Genomic DNA, 22,455 nt, shown 5'->3' with positions numbered 1-22,455 from the left:
GTACCATTTTTGGGTACAAATACCTTATCGTTTAATTTCTATAAATTTTTATTTTGGCGAAAATGCAGAAAAAAAGCAGTTCCGCTGCAGTTTTAATATTTATTTTACACCATAAAACGATCATCATAAATAATGATATACATTTGTTGTACAGGTTGTTACGGTCGTGGCAATACCAAATATGTCTATATTATTTCATGTTTTGGGACTTATATTTTAAAAAGTTTATTAAATTATAAAAAAATGTGTGTTTCCGTGTATTTTTTTTGACTTTTTATTTATTTATCATTAATTTTTTTTTTACATTCATTTAACTTTTTTAATTTAATTTTAATCCCATAAAGGGATTTATCATTTTGATTTTGTAACTGTAATGTACTGGCATAGATCTATATGCTAGTATATTAGCCTGTGTACTGATTGTACAAAGGCAGTTGTTAGGGCATACCTCAGTATGCCCTAGCAACTTGAAATATGGTCAGACAGCCCTGGGGTCCTTCAATGGACCCTGGGCTGTCTGGCCATACAAGTTATGGGCTTTGATCGCGTCACAGTTATTTTCTGTGACGCAATCAAAGTGCAGTCCCCTCTCCTTGAACGCCGCGATCAGCTTTCATCACGGCATTCAAAGGGTTAACGGCGGAGAGATGTTTCTCTCCTCTCCGCTGTCAGAGCGGTGCCGTGGCTGTGTATTACAGCCGTTGCCCCGCTCTCGATCGCACGCACAGGCAGCTGTCACACAGGACGAGAATGCTCGTCCTAATGCGCCAAGTACTCGACGCTCAGGACGAGCATTCTCGTCCTGTCTCGGCAACCAGTTAAAGAGAACCTTTTACCTGCCCAAACATGTGCAGTGGAGTGCAGCATGTAATGGACAGGGCTGCACAAACCCAGGGGCACCTTACAATTTTTTTCTACCCTCCTCCGTTATTTGAATATCGGTTCCGTTATATTTGGCGCCCGATATTTAAATAACTAAGTCTTGTACTTGTCTGCCGAGAGCTGAAGAGTGAGAGCGTGAGTGAGTGAGAGTGTGCGCGTGCATGCACGCTCTCTTCTCTCCAGCTCTTGCACTGTCCGTAGCAGTGACACGCCCCAGTGCCAGGTCGGCAGAGATCAGTCTTGTCCTTGTGTGCCGAGAGCTGAAGAGAGAGAGCGTGTGCGCGCAAACACGCTCTCCCCTCTACAGCTCTTGCTGTGACACCATCTGTAGCGGATTGTACAGTGTCACAGCCAAATATAACGGCACCGATATCTAAAAAACGGAGGAGAGTAGAATTTTTTTTTAAAGTGCTCCAGGGTTTGTGCAGCCCTGCCCATTACATGCTGCACTCAGCTGCACATGTATGGGCAGGTGAAAGGTTCTCTGTTAAACAAGAAATACCTGGCGGTAGTGGGTGAAAAATAATTTCTATATAACCTATAATTGTCTTTAGCTTTAGTATTCCGTTTTTTAGTGTTCTCACACCGTATGCTAACGAGCATTAAAGAGTCATAGCTTCATTCCTCAAGTCTTTCCGAGTTTACCCCGCCTCCTTACTCTTGATTGACAGCTTCCGCCAGCGCACAAAACTCTGCACTTGTGCATTGATGTCCTGTTCTGGTATGTGCGCACAAAGGGACACCGGATTATTACGATAAAATGTGCAAAATATTTGCAGACCGTCATTTACAGACGGAGGAGGAGGAGGAGTTTAGGAGACGGGATAACGGCAATGAACTTTGGATAGCAGCAACCAGTGAGGGATAACTAAAGTTCAATAGGTGAAACACTGGTGACCGGTTTAACCCCTTCCCGCAAAATAATGTACAGTTACGTCATGGGTGTTTTAACGCATTCCCATGTAACTGTACGTGAAGCAGATGGAGCTAGCTCAGGAGCAGAGCCAGCACCATCACTGCCGGGTGGCAGCTGTATGTTACAGCTGGCACCCTGATGTAACGGCCAGGACCGGAGCTAGCCTCCGATTCGGCCGATTAACCCCTCACATGTTGCGTTCAATAGAGATCGCAGAATGTGAGGACTTTTTTGCCACCAGCACCCCAGCAACGTAATCGCTGAGTTGCTGGTGGCTGAAAAGGCGATCAGAGGCCTAATACTGGCCTCCCGCTCAGCCAGCAACGGAAGCCTCCTATGCCCGCTCGGCAGCGGGGCTTAGAAGGCTTCCGGTACCAACGGCAAGATGGTGCCGGATCAGCTTCCGGCTCAGGAGCTGAGCCGGCGTCATCAGCAGTGGGTTTCCGCTGTATGTTATAGCGGACACCCCGATCTATCGGCAGGAACCGGAGCTAGCTCAGATTCCCGGCATTAACCCCTTCGATGCAGCGATTCAATGCGATCGCTGCATCTTAGTGGTTTGTAGCAAATCGTCAGCCTGCCATGCGATGGCAAGGCTGGCGACTGCCATTATGGAGGCTAATTAGGCCCCGCCCAGAGGCGGAGCCTGATCGGCTTGCTGTCAGTGAACAACTGACCGGTCCAATACATTGCACTACATAGGTAGTGCAATGTATTAGAACATCAAACAAACAGTTGGATCTTAAAGTCCCCTAGTGGGACTAAAGAAAAGTGTAAAAAAAGTAAAAATAAAAGTTGCAAAAAAACCAATAAAAGTTTAACACCTTCCCGACCGCCCACTGTCTTTTGACGTCAGGCGGTGCGGGTGCTTAGTCTACAGAGACGTCTTTTGGCGTTGCTGTAGATTAGGCTGATGAGCGCTCGTGAGAGCGCTCATCCTCTAAGCAGGAGCTGTTACTAACAGCTCCTGATCTTAGAGCAGCCTCCTGAACACAGCTGGGGTCGGCAAACAATTGGACCCCAGCTGTTTAACCCTTTCATTACCGCGGTCCGTAACCGCGGCATGATCAAAGGGAATTCCCCTCTTTGATCGCATCACCGGGATTCCAGTGATGCGATCAAACACTGGGGAATCCCTCTGCAGTCAGCCCTGGGGACCTACAAAGGACCCCAGGGCTGTCTGTTCCGTGTGCCTGCTGTTCGGGCACACTATGTGCTGCCCGATCACCAGCCTGTGTCATAGTGACACAGTGTAATGTATTAGCGTACAGAAGTATGCTAATACATTGCAAGTAAAAAATAAAGTTACAAATAAAGTTATCCCTTGATGGGATTAAAAAAAAAAAAGTAACAAAACAAATAAATAAATAAAAAAAATGGGTTATTTAGCGTGAAACGTGAACGGGATAAAAAATAAACAAAAACAACTATTCCGAGAATCGCCTTTTCCTATATTCACGGCGTAAAAAAAATTTTTTTGACCTCCAAACTGTGGGGAAAAAAAAATACTGTTTCTCTTGCATAAAAAAAGGCCTCATACAGCCACGTCAGTGAAAAAATAAAAAGTTATCGCTGCTGAAACGCAGAGAGGCAAAAACAGAAAAATTGAGCTGGTCATTAAGGTCTTTTCAGGCCCGGTCATTAAGGGGTTAAAGTAATAAAATAAAACACAATCTCCCCCGTAAAAAAACAATAATTGCTGTTTTTTTGGTCACGTTGTCTTCCAAAAATGTAAATAAAAAGTGATCAAAAAGTCGCATGTATCCAAAAATGGTACCTATAAAAACTATAACTCGTCTTGCAAAAAACAAGCCCTCATACAGCTCCATCGACGAAAAAATTAAAAAGTTATGGCTCTCACAACATGTGACAGAAAAAGTACATTCTCTTTACAAAAGTAATTTTATTGTGCAAAAAGTTGTAAAACATAGAAAAGTGCTATAAATTAGGTATCGCCGGAATCGTTGACCCGTAGAATAAAGTTAACCTGTAATTTATTATGCGTGCTAAACGCTGTATAAAAATATCTAAAAAAAGATGCCACAATTGCTGTTTTTTTGTCACCTTGCCTCCCAAAAAAAAAGGATAAAAAGTAATCAAAAAGTTGCATGTACCCCAAAATGGTACCAATAATAACTACAGCTCGTCCCGCAAAAAAACAGGCCTCATACCACTACGTCTATGAAAAAATAAAATAAGGCTCCAAAAAGTCAGGAAAGAAAAATATCCAGTTGTGCAGCACGAGGAGAACACTTCTTCTGTTTCAAGAGGCAAATTATCGAATGTCCAGGCAAAAGATTAGGGCCACATGTAGGGTGATTCTAAAATCGGGAAAAAACGCATAATAATTAGAGAGCTGTCTTTTTATGGTGGCACAAGCTGGGCACTACATGTTGGCATATCTATGGAAAAAAAATCCCATTTTCACTCTGCAACATCGAGTGCACACCAATTTCTGCCAAAACCCTGTGGGGTTAATATGCTCACTACACCCCTAGGTGAATACCTTGAGGGGTGTTGTTTCCAAAATGGGGTCACTTCTGGGGGGATCCAATGTTTTAGTCCCACAGGGACTTTGCAAATGCGATATAGCGCCAAGAAACCACATGCAGCAAAATCTGAACTCCAAAAGCAAATCAAACTCCTTCCCTTTTGAGCCCTATTCTGTGCCCAAACAGCAGTTTATGGCCACGTGTGGGGTATTGCCGTACTCGGGAGAAATTGCTTTACAAGTGTTGGGGGTTCTTTTTTTCCTTTATTTGTTGAGAAAATAAAAAAATTTGAGCTAAAACTTCGTCTTATTGAAGAAAAAGGATTTTTTTTTATTTTCACTGCCCAATTCGAATAAAATCTATGAAACACCTGTGGGGTCAAAATGCTCACTATACCCGTAGATGGATTCTTCAAGGGGTGTAGTTTCCTAAAGGGAGTCACTTTTTAGGCGTTTTCACTGTTTTGGTCCCTCAGGGGCTTTGCAAATGTGACATTGCCTCCGCAAACCATTCCTGATAAATTTGAGCTCCAAAAGCCAAATGGCGCTCATTCCCTTCTAAGCCCTGTCGTGTGTCCAAACAGCCGTTTATGACCACATATGGGGTATTGTTTTAGCAGTGCTTTTTCTCCTTTAGCCCTTGTGGAAATTATAAAAAATTAGCTAAACCTACATTTTCTTTGAAAGAATGTAGTTTTTAATTTTCACTGCCTACTTTCAATAATTTCTGCAAAAAACCTGTGGGCTCAAAATGCTCACTATACCCCTAGATAATATCCTCAAGGGTTGTAGTTTCCAAAATTGGGTCACTTTTGGGCGATTTCCTCTGTTTTGTCACCGCAAGAGCCCTTCAAACCTGACATGGTGCCGAAAATATTTTCTAATAAAAAGGATGCCCCAAAATCCTCTAGGTGCTCCTTTGATTCTGATGCCTGTGCTTCAGTCCATAAGCACGCTAGGGCCACATGTGAGATATTTCTAAAAACTGCAGAATCTGGGCAATAGAATTTAGTTGTATCTCTCTGTTAAAACTTTGTGTTACAAAAAAAATAGATTAAAAATGAATTTCGCAAAAAAAAAAAAAAAAATAAATGAAATTTAAACATTTCACCTCCACTTTGCCTTAATTCCTGTGAAACATCTAAAGGGTTAAGAAACTTTCTAAATGCTGTTTTGAATACTCTGAGGGATGAAGTTTTTAAAATGGGGTGACTTATTGGGGGTTTCTAAGGGCTAGTTCACACAGAGTTTTTTGACGAGTTTTTTGACGCGGAAACCGGTCGAGAATACCTCCGATTTATATCAATGGGAGACGGAGGCGTTTATTTCCCACGAGCGGAAAAACCGTTTCGCGGAAAAAAGAAGGGACATGCCCTATCTTCGGGCGTTTACGCCTCTGACCTCCTATTGACATTAATGGAGGGCACAGAAAGCGGATTTCGCTGCGTTTTATGCCCGTGACGCTCAATGGCCTCGGGCGAAAAACGCTGTGCAGGCAGAAGAAAATCTGCCTCAAAATTCCAAACGGAATTTTGAGGCATATTTTCCTCCTGCAAAAAACTCAGTTTGAACTCAGCCTAATATATAAGGCCCTAAAAGCCACTTCACAACTGAACTGGCCCCTGTAAAAATAGCCTTTTGAAATTTTCTTGAAAATGTGAGAAATTGCTGCTAAAGTTCTAAGCCTTGTAACGTCCTAGAAAAATAAAAGGATCTTCAAAAAACTATGCCAATCTAAAGTAGACATATGGGGGATGTTAATTAGCGACAATTTCGTGTGGTATAACTGCCTGTCTTACAAGACGATACATTTACATTTAGAAAAATGCTATGTTTTTCGCAATTAAATACTGAATGTATCGAGCAAATTTTGCTAGTAACATAAAGTCCAATGTGTCACGAGAAAACAATCTCAGAATCGCTTGGATAGGTAAAAGCATTCTGAAGTTATTACCACATAAAGTGAAACATGTCAGATTTAAAAAATGAGGCTCTGTCAGGGGTTAAGGCCTTTTCAGGTCGTCATTAAGGGGTTAAAGCTTTATATTGAGGCTATTTATATACTAATATTTATTTTTTACTTTCCTCCACTAGGTTTAATATCACGTTCACCATTGCCACTGAATAGGATCTGGGGGTACTCGATATTACAAAGACGAATTGGGACCCTCCTCATATATACCTTTTGTTGTTGTTATATTTTTCAATAAATAAATATTGACACTTTATTCTTTGGTCATTTTATGCTGGAATATACAATGCATTCAGAAAGACTTCAGACCCTTTTAACCAGTTCAGGACCGGGCTATTTTGAGCCTTCAGAACCAGACACCATTTAGCCCTTTTTAGCACGTGTTAGTTAAATGGCTATAACTTTTTTATTTGTTGGGCTAACGACGTGATTTTTTGCAATGTTTTTTCCGTAGACAATGCAGGTTTCTTTTTTTATCGTTTTTATACACATCCTTTTTGATATTTTAGAATTTTTATTCTTAAAGTTTTAAAATAATAGTAACAAAATGAGCTTTTTTACCTTTCAGCTATTTTTTGGGGTAATAACATCGTTTTACCCTAAAATAGACCATTTATTTGTGATCGTCATTGTCTACCGTAAATTATAATATATTACATGTCTATATTAGGGCAATTGGGTCCGGGCTAGCGTTACAACAATGATTGGCGGGAGGAACTTTTTTTTTTGGGGCTGGGTATTTTATGTGTATTTATTATAAAAAAAAAATTGAACTTTACTTTTATTTTTTTTATTACTATGGTCTGTCCCTCAAAGGTCAAAAAAAGAATTTTGCTACGGAAGGCACGGTTCTTTTTTTTTGTACCACGGAAGAAAGTGGTCAGTCATAAACTCTACATACTTTGCAGAGGTAATTTTCACACCGTCAGGGACACTAAAGGGGCCTACCAGCTCTCTCCCTATGATTCCAGGCCAAAACATGACTCCGCCACCTCCTTGCTGACGTCGCAGCCTTGTTGGGACATGGTGGCCATTCACCAACCATCTGGACCATCCAGGGTTGCACGGCACTCATCAGTAAACAACACGGTTTTAAATCAACTCTTCATGTATTTCTAAATCCACTGCAACCGTTTCTGCTTGTGAGAATTGTTTAGGGGTGGCCGAATAATAGCTTTATGCACACTTGCAAATCTCTGGAGGATCCTACACATTGAGGTTTGCGGGACTCCAGAGGCACCAGCGGCTTCAAATACCCGTTTGCTGCTTTGCAATGGCATTTTAGCAGCTGCTCTCCTAATCCTATTAATTTGTCTGGCAGAAACCTTCCTCATTATGCCTTTATCTGAACGAACCCGTCTGTGCTCTGAATCAGCCACAAATCTTTTCACAGTACGATGATCACGCTTAAGTTTTCTTGAAATATCCAATGTTTTCATACCTTGTCCAAGGTATTGCACTATTTCACGCTTTTCGGCAGCAGAGAGATCCTTTTTCTTTCCCATATTGCTTGAAACCTGTGGCCTGCTTAATAATGTGGAACGTTCTTTAGTTTTCCTTTGATTGGGCATACCTGGCAAACTAATTATTACAGGTGTCTGAGATTGACTACAATGATCCAAAGAGCCCTAAGACACAATACCATCCATGAGTTTAATTGAAAAACTAATAATTAAATGTTTATGACACTTAAATGCAATGTGCATAATAATTTGTGTAGGGCTGTGCTGGGTCTAGTAAGACCCAGCAGCAGCCTGTCAGTAACGGCACCCGGCGATCATGTGACCAGTCACATGAACACCGGGAGCAATAGAGATAGTGGCGCGGCCGCTGCCTCTATTCCTATACACAGCGTTCATTGAGCGCTTTGTACAAGTGATCAGAGAAGACAGAAGCTGCGAAAGCTGCTTCTATCCTCTCCTCAGGGTCCCCGGCAGTCACTGACAGCCGGAGACCTGACATTCAGCTGCCCGATCGCTCGGGCAGCAAGCTACAACCCGCTCCGTAAAAAAAAGTCTATGGTGTGGGTTTTAAGGACCCTGACCGCTGGCTGTACAAACACAGCCAGCGGTCGGGAAGCAGTTAATTTTTTCACATTTTGTTAGCAGAAGGCCTCAACATAACAAAATGTGAAAAAAGTGAAAGGGTCTAAAGACTTTCCGAAAGCATTGTATGCAGTGGGGCAAATGATTATAATGTAAGTCGTCAACAGCGCAGCCTTTTAGGACATTGATGGTGGAGTTAGTAGATTTATATGGACTCGTGTATAGCTGGGTCTACAATTTATTGTGGAGCTGGGTCCGTAACATAACAGCCCGATATCAGGGTGGCCTCCCCAAGAAACAGACACTGGTGTCACATACACAGACGTTACTATGGGTTTAGAACATGCTGGGGAGGTTAGTCACACAATATGGTGAAAATCTCCCATAGTAAGCTGATGAACATATTTATTAGCAGGTTACTCTGATCTAAGCACTTGGGCACGTTAGCGCTTATTAAGAGAACAATAATGTCTGGGTTAAGTCCTTTATTGAGTAGCTCTAACTGCGGCTGTAGACGTACGATACCGATATTCTTTATATTATAGCAGATTCAGTTGTGGGCAAAGTCCATCACTTAAGATGGTCGAATGCCTGCTACATGTATTAGATTTCTCCCATGAACCTTTGGGCTGTTACATCAGATGGTCACATAATTATTTTGACCGCCACTCTGCAACCTAATTCTGGCATCTGTGCTGCTATCAGCACTGTGTATACATTTAAGAGGAGTTTATTCTGTTCAGTGAGTGTTCTCATTATATAAACATTATGTATTAACTTATTGTCACATGAAGCACCTGTGCATTTATTGTATTGAACAGGCACTATATGATTATATGCTTAATCTGCTGCAATTTTACTTATGTTTCAAATTGATTACACTGCTACTATAACACGTACACAGTTATATGTACGGCATTTTTATATTTATATGTATATTGCATTGATTATGAGTAATTGATTGTTACCCAACATGCCTTATAAATGTTATACTCATTTACCCTTTGTTAATTGAGAAAGGTCCTGGACACAAGGACTGAAACATTGCACGTGGGCTAATAAACTCCTAAATTTTTTGTACTTATTATTTGGAGGCTGCATATATATATATACACATACACAAATATATATATATATATATATATATATATATATATACATACACACACACATAAATATATATATACACATATTAATATATATATATATACACACACACACACACACACACACACACACATATATATATATATATATACACACACACACACACACATATATATACATACACATATATACATGCATACACATATATACATACACATACATATATACATACACATATATACACTTACATACATACATACATATATATATATATATATATATATATACTACCGTTTAAAAGTTTGGGGTCACCCAGACAATTTTGACAATTTTGTGTTTTCCATGAAAACTCACACTTATATTTATCAAATAAGTTGCAAAATGACTAGAAAATATAGTCCAGACAATGACAAGGTTAGAAATAATGATTTTTATTTGAAATAATAATTTTCTCCTTCAAACTTTGCTTTCGTCAAAGAATGCTCCATTTGCAGCAATTACAGCATTGCAGACCTTTGGCATTCTAGCTGCTAATTTGCTGAGGTAATCGGGAGAAATTTCACCCCATGCTTCCAGAAGGCCCTCCCACAAGTTGGATTGGCTTGATGGGCACTTCTTGCGTACCATACGGTCAAGCTGCTCCCACAACAGCTCTATGGGGTTGAGATCTGGTGACTGCGCTGGCCACTCCATTACAGATAGAATACCAGCTGCCTGCTTCTTCCCTAAATAGTTCTTGCATAATTTGGAGGTGTGCTTTGGGTCATTGTCCTGTTGTAGGATGAAATTGGCTCCAATCAAGCTCTGTCCACAGGGAATGGCATGGCGTTGCAAAATGGAGTGATAGCCTTCCATATTCAAAATCCCTTTTACCTTGTACAAATCTCCCACTTTACCAGCACCAAAGCAACCACAGACCATCACATTACCTCCACCATGCTTGACAGATGGCGTCAGGCACTCTTCCAGCATCTTTTCAGTTGTTCTGCGTCTCACAAATGTTCTTCTGAGTGATCCAAACACCTCAAACTTCGATTTGTCTGTCCATAACACTTTTTTCCAATCTTCCTCTGTCCAATGTCTGTGTGCTTTTGCCCATATTAATCTTTTCCTTTTGTTAGCCAGTCTCAAATATGGCTTTTTCTTTGCCACTCTGCTCTGAAGGCCAGCAAGGAAGGTCAGTTTTATACCTCCTCTAAACAGCAAAACTGTTTACAGCGGTGCTAACATAATTGCACAAGGGTTTTCAAGTGTTTTCTAATCATCCATTAGCCTTCTAACACAGTTAGCAAACACAATGTACCATTAGAACACTGGAGTGATGGTTGCTGGAAATGGGCCTCTATACACCTATGTAGATATTGTATTAAAAACCAGACGTTTGCAGCTAGAATAGTTATTTAGCACATTAACAATGTATAGAGTGTATTTCTGATTAATTCAATGTTATCTTCATTGAAAAAAACTGTGCTTTTCTTTAAAAAAAAAAAGGAAATTTCTAAGTGACCCTAAACTTTTGAACGGTAGTATATATATATATATATATATATATATATATATATATATATATATATATATATATATATATATATATATACACATACAGTGGAGGAAATAAGTATTTGATCCCTTGCTGATTTTGTAAGTTTGCCCACTGTCAAAGTCATGAACAGTCTAGAATTTTTAGGCTAGGTTAATTTTACCAGTGAGAGATAGATTATATTAAAAAAAAAAAAGAAAATCACATTGTCAAAATTATATATATTTATTTGCATTGTGCACAGAGAAATAAGTATTTGATCCCCTACCAACCATTAAGAGTTCAGCCTCCTCCAGACCAGTTACACGCTCCAAATCAACTTGGTGCCTGCATTAAAGACAGCTGTCTTAAATGGTCACCTGTATAAAAGACTCCTGTCCACAGACTCAATTAATCAGTCTGACTCTAACCTCTACAACATGGGCAAGACCAAAGAGCTTTCTAAGGATGTCAGGGACAAGATCATAGACCTGCACAAGGCTGGAATGGGCTACAAAACCATAAGTAAGACGCTGGGTGAGAAGGAGACAACTGTTGGTGCAATAGTAAGAAAATGGAAGACATACAAAATGACTATCAATCGACATCGATCTGGGGCTCCATGCAAAATCTCACCTCGTGGGGTATCCTTGATCCTGAGGAAGGTGAGAGCTCAGCCGAAAACTACACGGGGGGAACTTGTTAATGATCTCAAGGCAGCTGGGACCACAGTCACCAAGAAAACCATTGGTAACACATTACGCCGTAATGGATTAAAATCCTGCAGTGCCCGCAAGGTCCCCCTGCTCAAGAAGGCACATGTACAGGCCCGTCTGAAGTTTGCAAATGAACATCTGGATGATTCTGAGAGTGATTGGGAGAAGGTGCTGTGGTCAGATGAGACTAAAATTGAGCTCTTTGGCATTAACTCAACTCGCCGTTTTTGGAGGAAGAGAAATGCTGCCTATGACCCAAAGAACACCATCCCCACTGTCAAGCATGGAGGTGGAAACATTATGTTTTGGGGGTGTTTCTCTGCTAAGGGCACAGGACTACTTCACTGCATCAATGGGAGAATGGATGGAGCCATGCACCGTCAAATCCTGAGTGACAACCCCCTTCCCTCCACCAGGACATTAAAAATGGCTCGTGGCTGGGTCTTCCAGCACGACAATGACCCGAAACATACAGCCAAGGCAACAAAGGAGTGGCTCAAAACGAAGCACATTAAGGTCATGGAGTGGCCTAGCCAGTCTCCAGACCTTAATCCCATCGAAAACTTATGGAGGGAGCTGAAGATCCGAGTTGCCAAGCGACAGCCTCGAAATCTTAATGATTTACAGATGATCTGCAAAGAGGAGTGGGCCAAAATTCCATCTAACATGTGTGCAAACCTCATCATCAACTACAAAAAACATCTGACTGCTATGCTTGCCAACAAGGGTTTTGCCACCAAGTATTAAGTCTTGTTTGCCAAAGGGATCAAATACTTATTTCTCTGTGCACAATGCAAATAAATATATATAATTTTGACAATGTGATTTTTTTTATATAATCTATCTCTCACTGGTAAAATTAACCTAGCCTAAAAATTCTAGACTGTTCATGTCTTTGACAGTGGGCAAACTTACAAAATCAGCAAGGGATCAAATACTTATTTCCTTCACTGTATATATATATATATATATATATATATATATATATATATATATATATATAGATAGATAGAAACAAAAAAATGTTAACCGCACAGTTCATAAAGATGAGGGTGCAAGCCCGCCAGGGACACGACCAAAGTCACCCAAAATGTATATTCCAAGAATCAGGCAGCACTCCAGAGATGTAGCAAAAATAGAAAAGTGTGCTTTATTCCATCAGTCAAAACAGCAACGTTTCAGCTCTACCATAGAGCCTTTCTCAAGTTTGAGTAAGGCTCTATGGTAGAGCTGAAACGTTGCTGTTTTGACTGATGGAATAAAGCACATTTTTCTATTTTTGCTACATCTCTGGAGTGCTGCCTGATTCTTGGAATAAATATATATATATATATATATATATATATACACACACACACACACACACACACACACACACACACACACACACACACACACACACACAGTTATAAGAATATCCGGTAAATATCTATTAAATGGGAAAAAAAAACATACTTACTTTCTTAGTTGCCTAGCATTCATCTGTCCCACCTCTTTTAATAGTCTGTCTCTTTCCTCTTCAACCTTCTTAAGTTCTTCTAATCTTTTTCGAAGAGTTAGGTTGTCTTGGAGACATCGTTCCTGTATCTAAGTACATGGAAATCTTCATTAAACTAACTTTCATTGCTTTATTGATTACCACTTTTTCCCATTAATAATTTCATTAGATCATACTTTTCTCGTCCGTTTCATTGGGAGACATGGAAGACCTTGGGTAGAGCTGCTGCCACTAGGAGGTGGCGGTGGACACTTAGTAAGAAAGTGCTAACTCCTCCTACCAGCTATATCCCTCCTGCAGTCATTGAGCTAAGTTCGTTTACAGCTTAGTGTCTGTAGGAGGCAGACATACCTCCTTAGCAGGTACATCTTTCTTATTTACATTTTCTTCCGTTTAGGCAGGGAATACAAGGTTGAGTGAATCTCCCTGTTCCCCCATACAAGGCGGGAGAACAGTGAGGTCTAACCCCACTGTTGCCTCCCTTTCCTGCTAGAAGAAAAGGAGGCACAGCGGACCACCAAATCCCATGACCCGCCAGGGATGGAGTCGCACACCATGTACACTTATTCTCCGCCAGAACCCACTCCCTCACCAAGAGGTGGAATGCTGAAGGGATGTCCCTGCTGGAGTCTAGAGAACCATTGGGGAGGTGAATCCCTAAAGAATCAGGTGAGTATTTCCCTCCCTCCATGACTCCCATTCGTTCTTGGCTATGGCATGGGGACCTCAGCGCATTTGGGATTGTTGGCATAGTTGTTTCCCATTTCCTATTGCGTTTTTTCTCCCCCCCTCATTCTGTCCAGCAATGTTTTCTAGAGAATGCATCTTACCATGCCGCACATTCAGCGGCACCAAGGGGACTTGCTACATTTTTTTTTCTCCCACAAACGACCTCACCTGTGCCTGCCGCCTTGGAGCATTCTATATACTTTAACCACTTGCACTGGCAACTCGGCGCTTCAACTCATGAGCGCCGCGGTGATATCCATTCCGTTTCCACTAATGTATTTCCTGGCTTTGGTCCTACAAGGTCAGAAGAAGTGCTACTATTAGTGCGAAAAAGGCTCTAACCGGCTTAGCACTCTGCTATGTCCTCCCTTGAACGCTTTTAACTTTTTGCTGAATGCCACAATAAAAGAAAGAAATAGAACCACATGGGTGAGTGCCGTAATTTCACTTTCCTCACTACTTGTTACATAAAAGACTGCTTCCGCTGTTTTTTACTGAGCACCACCCAATGTTTCGATAAGAAACTCCTGTTTCATTTGTTCTACACATCTCTCTCCTTTACAGATTCTCGCTTATTTTGAAGCTTCTTGAATGAGATGATCTCTGAAGCAACTGGTGGCAAGAGCTTTCACCTGCCCCCAAAACATGTTTGATCAGAAAAAGAGAAAGACAAATTTTTTTTCCTTTTGCAATTTCTCAAGTTTTCAGACCTCTTACTAGAAGAAAAATTTGCAGGACCAGAGGAAAAAGCCTTTATTCAAAACATGCTCCTCCTGGAAACCTCACAACCAGACTGCAAAGCTCTCCTCCAACAAAGCCAATATTGCATGATGGGCGAACCCCATCCCGATCTGTCCCAGGTGGGGGGGGGGTGACTTTTTTCCCCCAAAGATATCTGGCTCTACTATGTTCAGAAAGAATGGTTATACAAAGTAGTCTGTCCAGGCTACTAAACTTTACATTCATGCTTCCAAGACGCTTCATAAGTTCAATACCTCCAAGATCCACTTTTAAAGATGTTTTTCTGGCAGTTGGTAACCTTTTTTTCAGGGAGTAATAGTGCCGGTTCCTCTGCAGAAATGCTCCAAGGGGTTTTATTCAAACCTTTTTATGGTGCCAAAGAAGGAAGGTATTTAATCTCACGCTTCAGGAAAGAATCTCTAAGGTCAGTTGTTGCGTCAATGAAAAAAGAGAGAGTTCCTCTCCTCGGTGGACATAATGGACACCTATCTACACGTTCTGATCTGTGAGTCACACCAGCTGTTCCTTTGCTTTGCCATACATTTCAACCACTATCAATTTGTGGCTTCTTTGCGGGTTGGCAACTGCACTGGGAGTCTTCCTGGCATCTGTGATGTCTCTTTTCCATTCTCGGGGCGTGGTAGCCATTCCCTACCTGGACAACATACTGATATAAAAGCCCAATCTGGGGTGTCTTCTCATCACCCCAGACATCGTATCCCATTTCAATTAGATATTTAACATTCAAAAGTTGTCGCTACTCCGCTCCTAGTCCATAACCTTTCTGTGCATGGAATTCGAAACCACTTAGGCCAGAATACTCTTGCCATCAGAAAAGCTCTGCTTCCTGCAACAGAGTGTACAGTCCCATTGGACACACTGTCTGGTATCTATTCGCTATTGCATGAAGGTGTTTGGTCTCATGGTCTCTTCCATGGAGGAGATTCCATTTGCCCATTTCCTCACCAGACCTCTCCAGAGGGCAGTATTAGCTCGCTGGGAGAAATACAAGACCCACTAGTCATAACAGTAGGCGCTCTGTCAACCCGTGAACACAGACTCTGTTTCCGTACCTCTTACCTCCCCTCCCACTCCTTCCCCGGATCCTCAAGAAGGTCAAGACAGAGGGCGTCCGGGTAATGTTCATTGTTCCGGATTGGCCTCGTCAGGCCTTGTATAGCGACCTGGTTACTCTTCTGTCTGATGCCCCCTGGCGTCTCCCCCTTCGGGAGGATCTCCTCTCTCAGAGTCCAATCTTCTACCCAAGTTCAGTAAAGCTTTTATTTTTAACGGCATGGCTGTTGAAACCATTGAAATAAAAAAAAGCACAAGTTTTTTCTGAACAGGTCATCCGGACGACGATTAAGACTCAGGCACCCCCTTCTTCTCCACCTGTCTACGATAAGATTCAGAGGTCTTTTTTTCGTTTACAGCCAATGCGGTTCTCTCTCTCGCCTGCTATCCTTTATCCAGGAAGGTCTGATATGCAGGGTCCTTTGGAAGCTAATTTAGCTGTCCATTCGTTCTTGTAGAGAGCGGCACATTCTAAACCACCCTACTGCCACTCCACGTCCCTGTAGGATCTGAATTTGGTCCTGGATGCCCTACAGTCTCTTCCCTTTAAAGAGAACCTTTCACCTGCCCATACATGGGCAGCTGAGTGCAGCATGTAATGGGCAGGGCTTCACAAACACTGTCTCACTTGAAATAATTTTTCTAACTTCCTCCGTTATTTACATATCGGTGCCGTTATATTTGGCGCCCGATATGTAAACAAGCCCCTGAACGGTCAATGGGGCGTTTCTATCTAACTAAATGGCAAGGGGGCATGATGTCTTCGATCTGACACTGACCAATCAGCTACGGACAGTGTCAGCGCGGCTTGTGCTGTGTTCTGTAGCTGATTGGACCGTGTCAGAGACTAAGTCATCACGCCCCCTTGCCATTTAGTTAGATAGAAACGCCCCATTGACAGTTCAGGGGCTTATTTACATATTGGGCGCCATATATAACGGCACCGATATGTAAATTTTTTTTAAAGTGAGACAGTGTTTGTGAAGCCCTACCCATTACATGCTGCACATGTATGGGTAGGTGAAAGGTTCTCTTTAAAGCTCTGGTTGAAACTTCCCTTTGTTTCCTTTCTTGGTAAGTGGCTTTCCAAGTAGCTATCACCTCTATCAGAAGTGTTTTTGAGATGGCGGACTTGTCTTGTAAGTCCCTGTTCACAGTGATCGACCAAGACAAGACAGTACTCCATCTGGTTCCGTCATTCCACAAGTTGGACTTGGTCGTGCCTTACGAAATTATCTTGCTCAGACTTCTTAATTTTTCCGGACAGACTCTCTTTTTGCGATTCCAGATGGTCCCAGACGAGGTTTGGCGGCATCCAAGGCCACCACAGCCCACTGGATTAAGTCAACTATTGGCAATGTATACCGCTCAAAGGGACAAGAGCCACCCTTTTGAGCTACGGCCTACTCAAGCAGTGGGCACCTCGTCGGCAGTTCAAAACAGAACTTAAGCTTTGCAGGTGTGCAAAACTGCTACGTAGTCTTCTTTGCACACTTTTTCCAAGTTTTACAGGATGCATACCGTTGCATCCTCTGATACCACTTTCAGTCCTAGAGTGCTGCGGGTAGCGGTGCACTTAAGGCTCCTTTTTCTGAGTTTATCCTTCCTCTAGAAACTGTTTATAATTGTCCCAAGGTCTACTGTGTCCCCCCAATGACACGAACAAGAAAATAAGATTTTTTTGTTAATTTCCCTAAAATTACGTTCATTGGGGGACACAGCAGCCCCCCCAAATTGTTATTTTTGGGGTTTTATGATAATTATTTCCTTGAAAGTATTTTCCTTGAATTCTCATATGGTTTCATGTTGGTCTATATTTGTTTCAATTTCATGTCTGCTTCTCATGCTGCTTAGGGACAAACCTGGTTTAACTCAGTGGCTGCAGGAGGGATATATAGCTGGTGGGAGGAGCTAAAACTTTCTTTGTGTCTGCCACCTAGAGGCAACAGCTACACCCAAGGTCTTCTGATATTTTTTTTACTGTAAGTTATGGGGAATCCTCAGAATAATTTCTCTGTGGATGTACGACATAAATTTTTTCCAACTGCTTTGCTTTACTTGCCCGTGAAAAAAAGAATTTTTTTAATTTTTTTAAACACAACCAAAGAGAAGAAAGTTATAAGGGAAAGCTTAAAGAGGATTTGTCACTAGTTTATTAATTCCCTAACTCCTAACTAATGTAATAGGCGTTATGTTAGCGATAACTACAGTGTGATTTTTTTTTCTAAAATGATGATTATTTGCAAAGTTATGAGTATTTTTCTAAATATGCTAATTTGGCTACAATAGCCAGATGGGAGGTTACTCTTTCTTTTCACTCTAGGCAGTGTAATGTTTTCTAGATGACACTATCCAATCGTCATACAGCCTCTCCCCCTTCTCCTCCCAGCAACACAGCGTGATCATATAGCACACAGCTTCCATTCCCGACTGATGATATCTCCGGTTGTTTCACAGCTAGAACCTCAACTTTCATATGACACCAGAACCGCTGTTCTAGGTGGTCCACATCCCGAGATATGGCTTTTTAAGTGATCCCCTTTCCCTCCACCCTGAGTCTCTCATACTGCTTGAAGCAGCTTCATGCTGATAGGACAGCTCAGAGGCTGTGAGGTAGCTGCAGCACAGGAGAATCGCTGGTGTTGACACCCATTTGTCAAGTATAGGGTCGTTTCCATAATTAGAAAAAGCTCATAACTTTTAAAATAATAAACATTTTGGGACAAAATTTTCACTAGCATTATCAGTGTGACAGCGCCTATTAGATTAGTTAGGAGATAGGGCATTACTAAACTAGTGACAGATCCTCTTTAAGGGATCTCCATACTAATGTAAATATATGTTAAGCATTTAAAAAATTCAACAACACTCATCTCAAACTGGGCCAAGTGCAGCATACAGTGCCAATACACACATCTACCTATACTAGTATAAAGTAATAATATAGGTGATGCAAAGTGACCATTGTGAATGCATACTTACTTTCTGTGTGTCTATATCCTGTCTAACTGTGATCATCTCTTTATTAATTTTTTCTTTCTGCTTCTCACAATCGTTCAGTCGCGCAACTAAGTCCTGCAGTTCAGCATCCTTTTGCTGTAAAAAATACAATATGTTATTACTTTAAAGAACATATATTAACGTGTCTGTTGGATGATTTTCAATTCAAGTAAAGATTACCTCTTTGAATTCTTCTCGCCCATCATTTATATATTTGTCAATATCTCTAATAAACAAGTTGATTTTTTTCACTTTTTCTTTAACATCATTGAGCTAGAAAAAAACAAAAAGGCAAAAACATTGAAATACCACAGAATATATTAAATGAGATTGTATATTGAACAAATGATCTGTTATTAAGGATTTTCTAGCCAAAGTGAAGATGCTACCTCTTATTCCAGATACCTCTTATGCCAGCTCTAAAATGAAAACTTTACCCTGTCAGTACATGGTAGTGGGCAGAGCCTAATGGAATGGGAAGGGCTACCAGCAGCCTGACACATTTATTATAATTTGCACCAGAAACTGGAGTAAATTAAAGCAGAAATCTACTCCAGCTCTGACACGCGCTCTGTCGAAGATGCAACAAATTTATTAAGACGCATGCCTCTCCTAATAAATTTGTCACATCTAGCTCCAGCTTGTTTCCTATTAAAAGGGTTTTCCAGTTATAAGAAACTGATGGGTGATCCTCAGGATAGGCCATCAATATCTGACCAACGGGGGTTCAACTCTAGGCACCCCCGCTGTTCAGCTGTTTTGAGCGTCACTTCCCCTTCATTCTTCACCGGCTTCATACTGTGAATCCCCAAGACAAATTTGTAGTGCCGGTTCACAGTATTTCACCATTCTCCCATTGCCTTTTTGGCTCCTATTTGCTCTGCTCAACTTATTCTGAAAGGACGTCTTTTAAGGCCTCCGAAAACGATTTCTTTAACCCCTTAATGACGCAGCCTTGTTTAGGCCTTAAGGCTCAGAGCCCATTTTTCAAATCTGATATGTGCCACTTTATGTGGTAATAACTCTGGAATGACTTTATTAATCCAAGCGATTCTGAGAGTGTTTTCTCGTGACACATTGGGCTGTATGGTAGTGGTAACATTTTTGTCGATATATTCAGTGTTTATTTGTGAAAAATAGCAAAATTTTGAGAAAATTTTGAAAAATTTGCATTTTTCTCAATTTAAATGTATCTGCTTGTAAGGCAGATGGTTATACCACACAAAATAGTTACTAATTAATATTTCCCATATGTCTACTTTATGTTTGCATCGTTTTTTGAACATTCTTTTATTTTTCTTGGACGTTACAAGACTCAGAACATAAACAGCAATTTCTCATATTTTTAAGAAAATTTCAAAAGCCTTTTTTTTTTAGGTACCTGTTCAGTTCTGTAGTGGCTTTGATGGGCCTATGTATTAGAAACCCCCATAAAGCACCCCATTTTAAAAACTAGACCCCACAAAGTATTCAAAACATAATTTAGAAAGTTTCTTAACCCTTTAGGCATTACACAGGAATTAAAGCAAATTGGAGGTGAAATTTGCAAATTTCATTATTCTTGAAAAAATACATCTTTAATCCATCTTTTACTGTAACAGAAGGTTTTACCAGAGAAACACAAATAAATATGTATTGCCAAGATTCTGCAGTTTTTAGAAATGCCCCACATGTGACCCTAGTGTGCTACTGGACTAAACACAGGCTTCAGAAGCAAAGTAGCACCTAGTGCATTTTGGGGCCTCTTTTTTATTAGAATATATTTTAGGCAGCATGTCAAGTTTGAAGAGATCTTGTGGTGTCAAAACATTGAAAAAAAAATAAAAAACACCAAAAGAACCCATTTTAGAATCTACACCTCTCAAAGAATTTATTTATGGGTGTTGTGACCATTTTGACCCCATATTTTTTTTCCCAGAAATTATTTGAATTGGGCTGTGAATTAAATAAAATGTAATTTTTTCCAATAATATGTAGTTTTTGCGGAAAATTTCTTATTTTCACGAGGAATAAAATACCCCATTTTGTTGCCCAATTTCTCCTGAGTGCAGCAATACCCCATTTGTGGTGATAAACTGACGTTTGGGTCCATGGTGGGGCTCAGAAGGGAAAGAGCGCTAATGTGTTCTTTGTAGTTCAGATTTTGCTGGATTGGATTTCGGGTGCCATGTCGCATTTGCAGAGCCCCAGAAGTATCAAAGAAGTGGAGATAAACTGCCGTTTGGGTCCATGGGAGGGCTCAGAAGGGATGAAGCACCATTTGGCCTACTGGTGCTTTTCTGCTACGTCACGTATGCAGAAGCCCCTGAGGTAGCAGTACAGTTGAATCCACCAAGAATTAAACCCCATTTTAAAAACTACACCCCTTAAGGCATTCATCCAGAGGTGTAGTGAGCATTTTGACCCCACAGGTATTGTCTAAAAGGTAATGCACAGCAGATGGTGCAGGGTGAGATTTGCAATTATATGTAATGTGGGTTCTCCTTGGTACAGCAATACCCTACATGTGGCAGTTATCTGCTGCCTGGGCACACAGCAGAGCTTAGAAGGGAAGGACCACCATTTGGCCTACTGGAGCTTTTCTGGTGCTAAGTTATATATGCAGAAGCCCCTGAGGTACCAGTATAGTTGAAACCCCAAGAAGTGACCCCATTTTAAAAGCTACACCCTATTGTCTAAAAGGCAATGGTGCAGAGGGAGATTTGCAACTATATATATATATATATATATCTATATGTATAGATATATATCTATATATGTATCTATATATATATATATATATATATCTATATATGTATGCCCAGCATGCGCCACCGGAGATATACCCCATAAATTGTAATGCGGGTTCTCCTGGGTACGGCAATACCCTACATGTGGCTGTTATCTGCTGTCTGGGCAAATGGCAGGGCCCAGAAGTGAAAGATGAGGGGGATAAACTGTGGTAAATTAAAAATTAAGGGATGTATGATAAATTTGAAAACACTCTTTTATACAGTGCCCTGGCTTTTCGGGAAATGTGTCGCATTGGTATATTGTGTCCTTCCTTATCCCCCCTCTTTAAGCAGAGACTGCACCTCTTTTGATTTCTTCCCTTCTTGCCAGTTTGGGGAAATTCTCCTGGAAAGTGCTACCCTGGTACGATGCCTGTGGCGCCGCTTCCAGAAGTACTGGGTGCCCCCCCTTCCTGGTCCCTAAAGATTAGGTTTTTGATAACCACCTCTTGAAATTCTAGGAAAGTTCCCCTCTGGCCTGCACATCGATGTAGCACGTACGCATTGTACAATGCCATCTGTATGATGTGCATGGCCAGCTTCTTATAGCACACCGCATGGCACTGTAGGGCTTCAGGACTTGATCTGACAAGTCCACCCCTCCGATGTACCTATTGTAGTCCAGGATGCAGTCTGGTTTGGGGGTCTCTGTACTGGTACCTCGTACAGGTACATGGGTACTGGTGTGGCCATGTATTGTTGTCAATACAAGGACATCTCTCTTGTCCTTGTACTTGACACACAATATGTTGCTGCTGGATTGTGCCCTGCTCTCACCCCTTCTGAGTGTTTGCCCAAGAGGTGTCTTATGGAGGCCTCTCAGGTTTTTTCTAGCAGTGCCGCATGCCGCAGTACTTCTGGAAGCGAGGCACTTGAAGAGAGGGATACTTTTATAAAAATTATGCAGGTAGAGGTGGTAAACCTGGTCTAGCAGTGGTGCCCCAGATCCCACACAATTTTGGCGTTAACTCCCAGTATGGGGGTGGGGGGGGGG

General features: G+C 41.2%; 1 protein-coding gene across 1 annotated transcript in view; it reads right to left on the bottom strand.

The window, feature by feature from the left end:
* Positions 1-22,455, bottom strand: part of RAD50 (RAD50 double strand break repair protein) — a 191,899-nt gene that overhangs the window by 27,395 nt on the left and 142,049 nt on the right. The window contains exons 19-21 of the mRNA XM_075856559.1: positions 18,871-18,963; positions 18,673-18,786; positions 13,108-13,235 (exon numbers count right to left, since the gene is read on the bottom strand). Coding sequence (XP_075712674.1) covers positions 13,108-13,235; positions 18,673-18,786; positions 18,871-18,963 — 335 coding nt within the window. The remainder of the gene's footprint in view (positions 1-13,107; positions 13,236-18,672; positions 18,787-18,870; positions 18,964-22,455) is intronic.

The sequence above is a fragment of the Rhinoderma darwinii genome, chromosome 3 (assembly GCF_050947455.1).
Source record: "Rhinoderma darwinii isolate aRhiDar2 chromosome 3, aRhiDar2.hap1, whole genome shotgun sequence".
Classification (NCBI taxonomy): domain Eukaryota; kingdom Metazoa; phylum Chordata; class Amphibia; order Anura; family Rhinodermatidae; genus Rhinoderma; species Rhinoderma darwinii.
The sequence above is the reverse complement of the archived record's forward strand: the minus strand, read 5'-3'. Positions and strand labels throughout refer to the sequence as shown.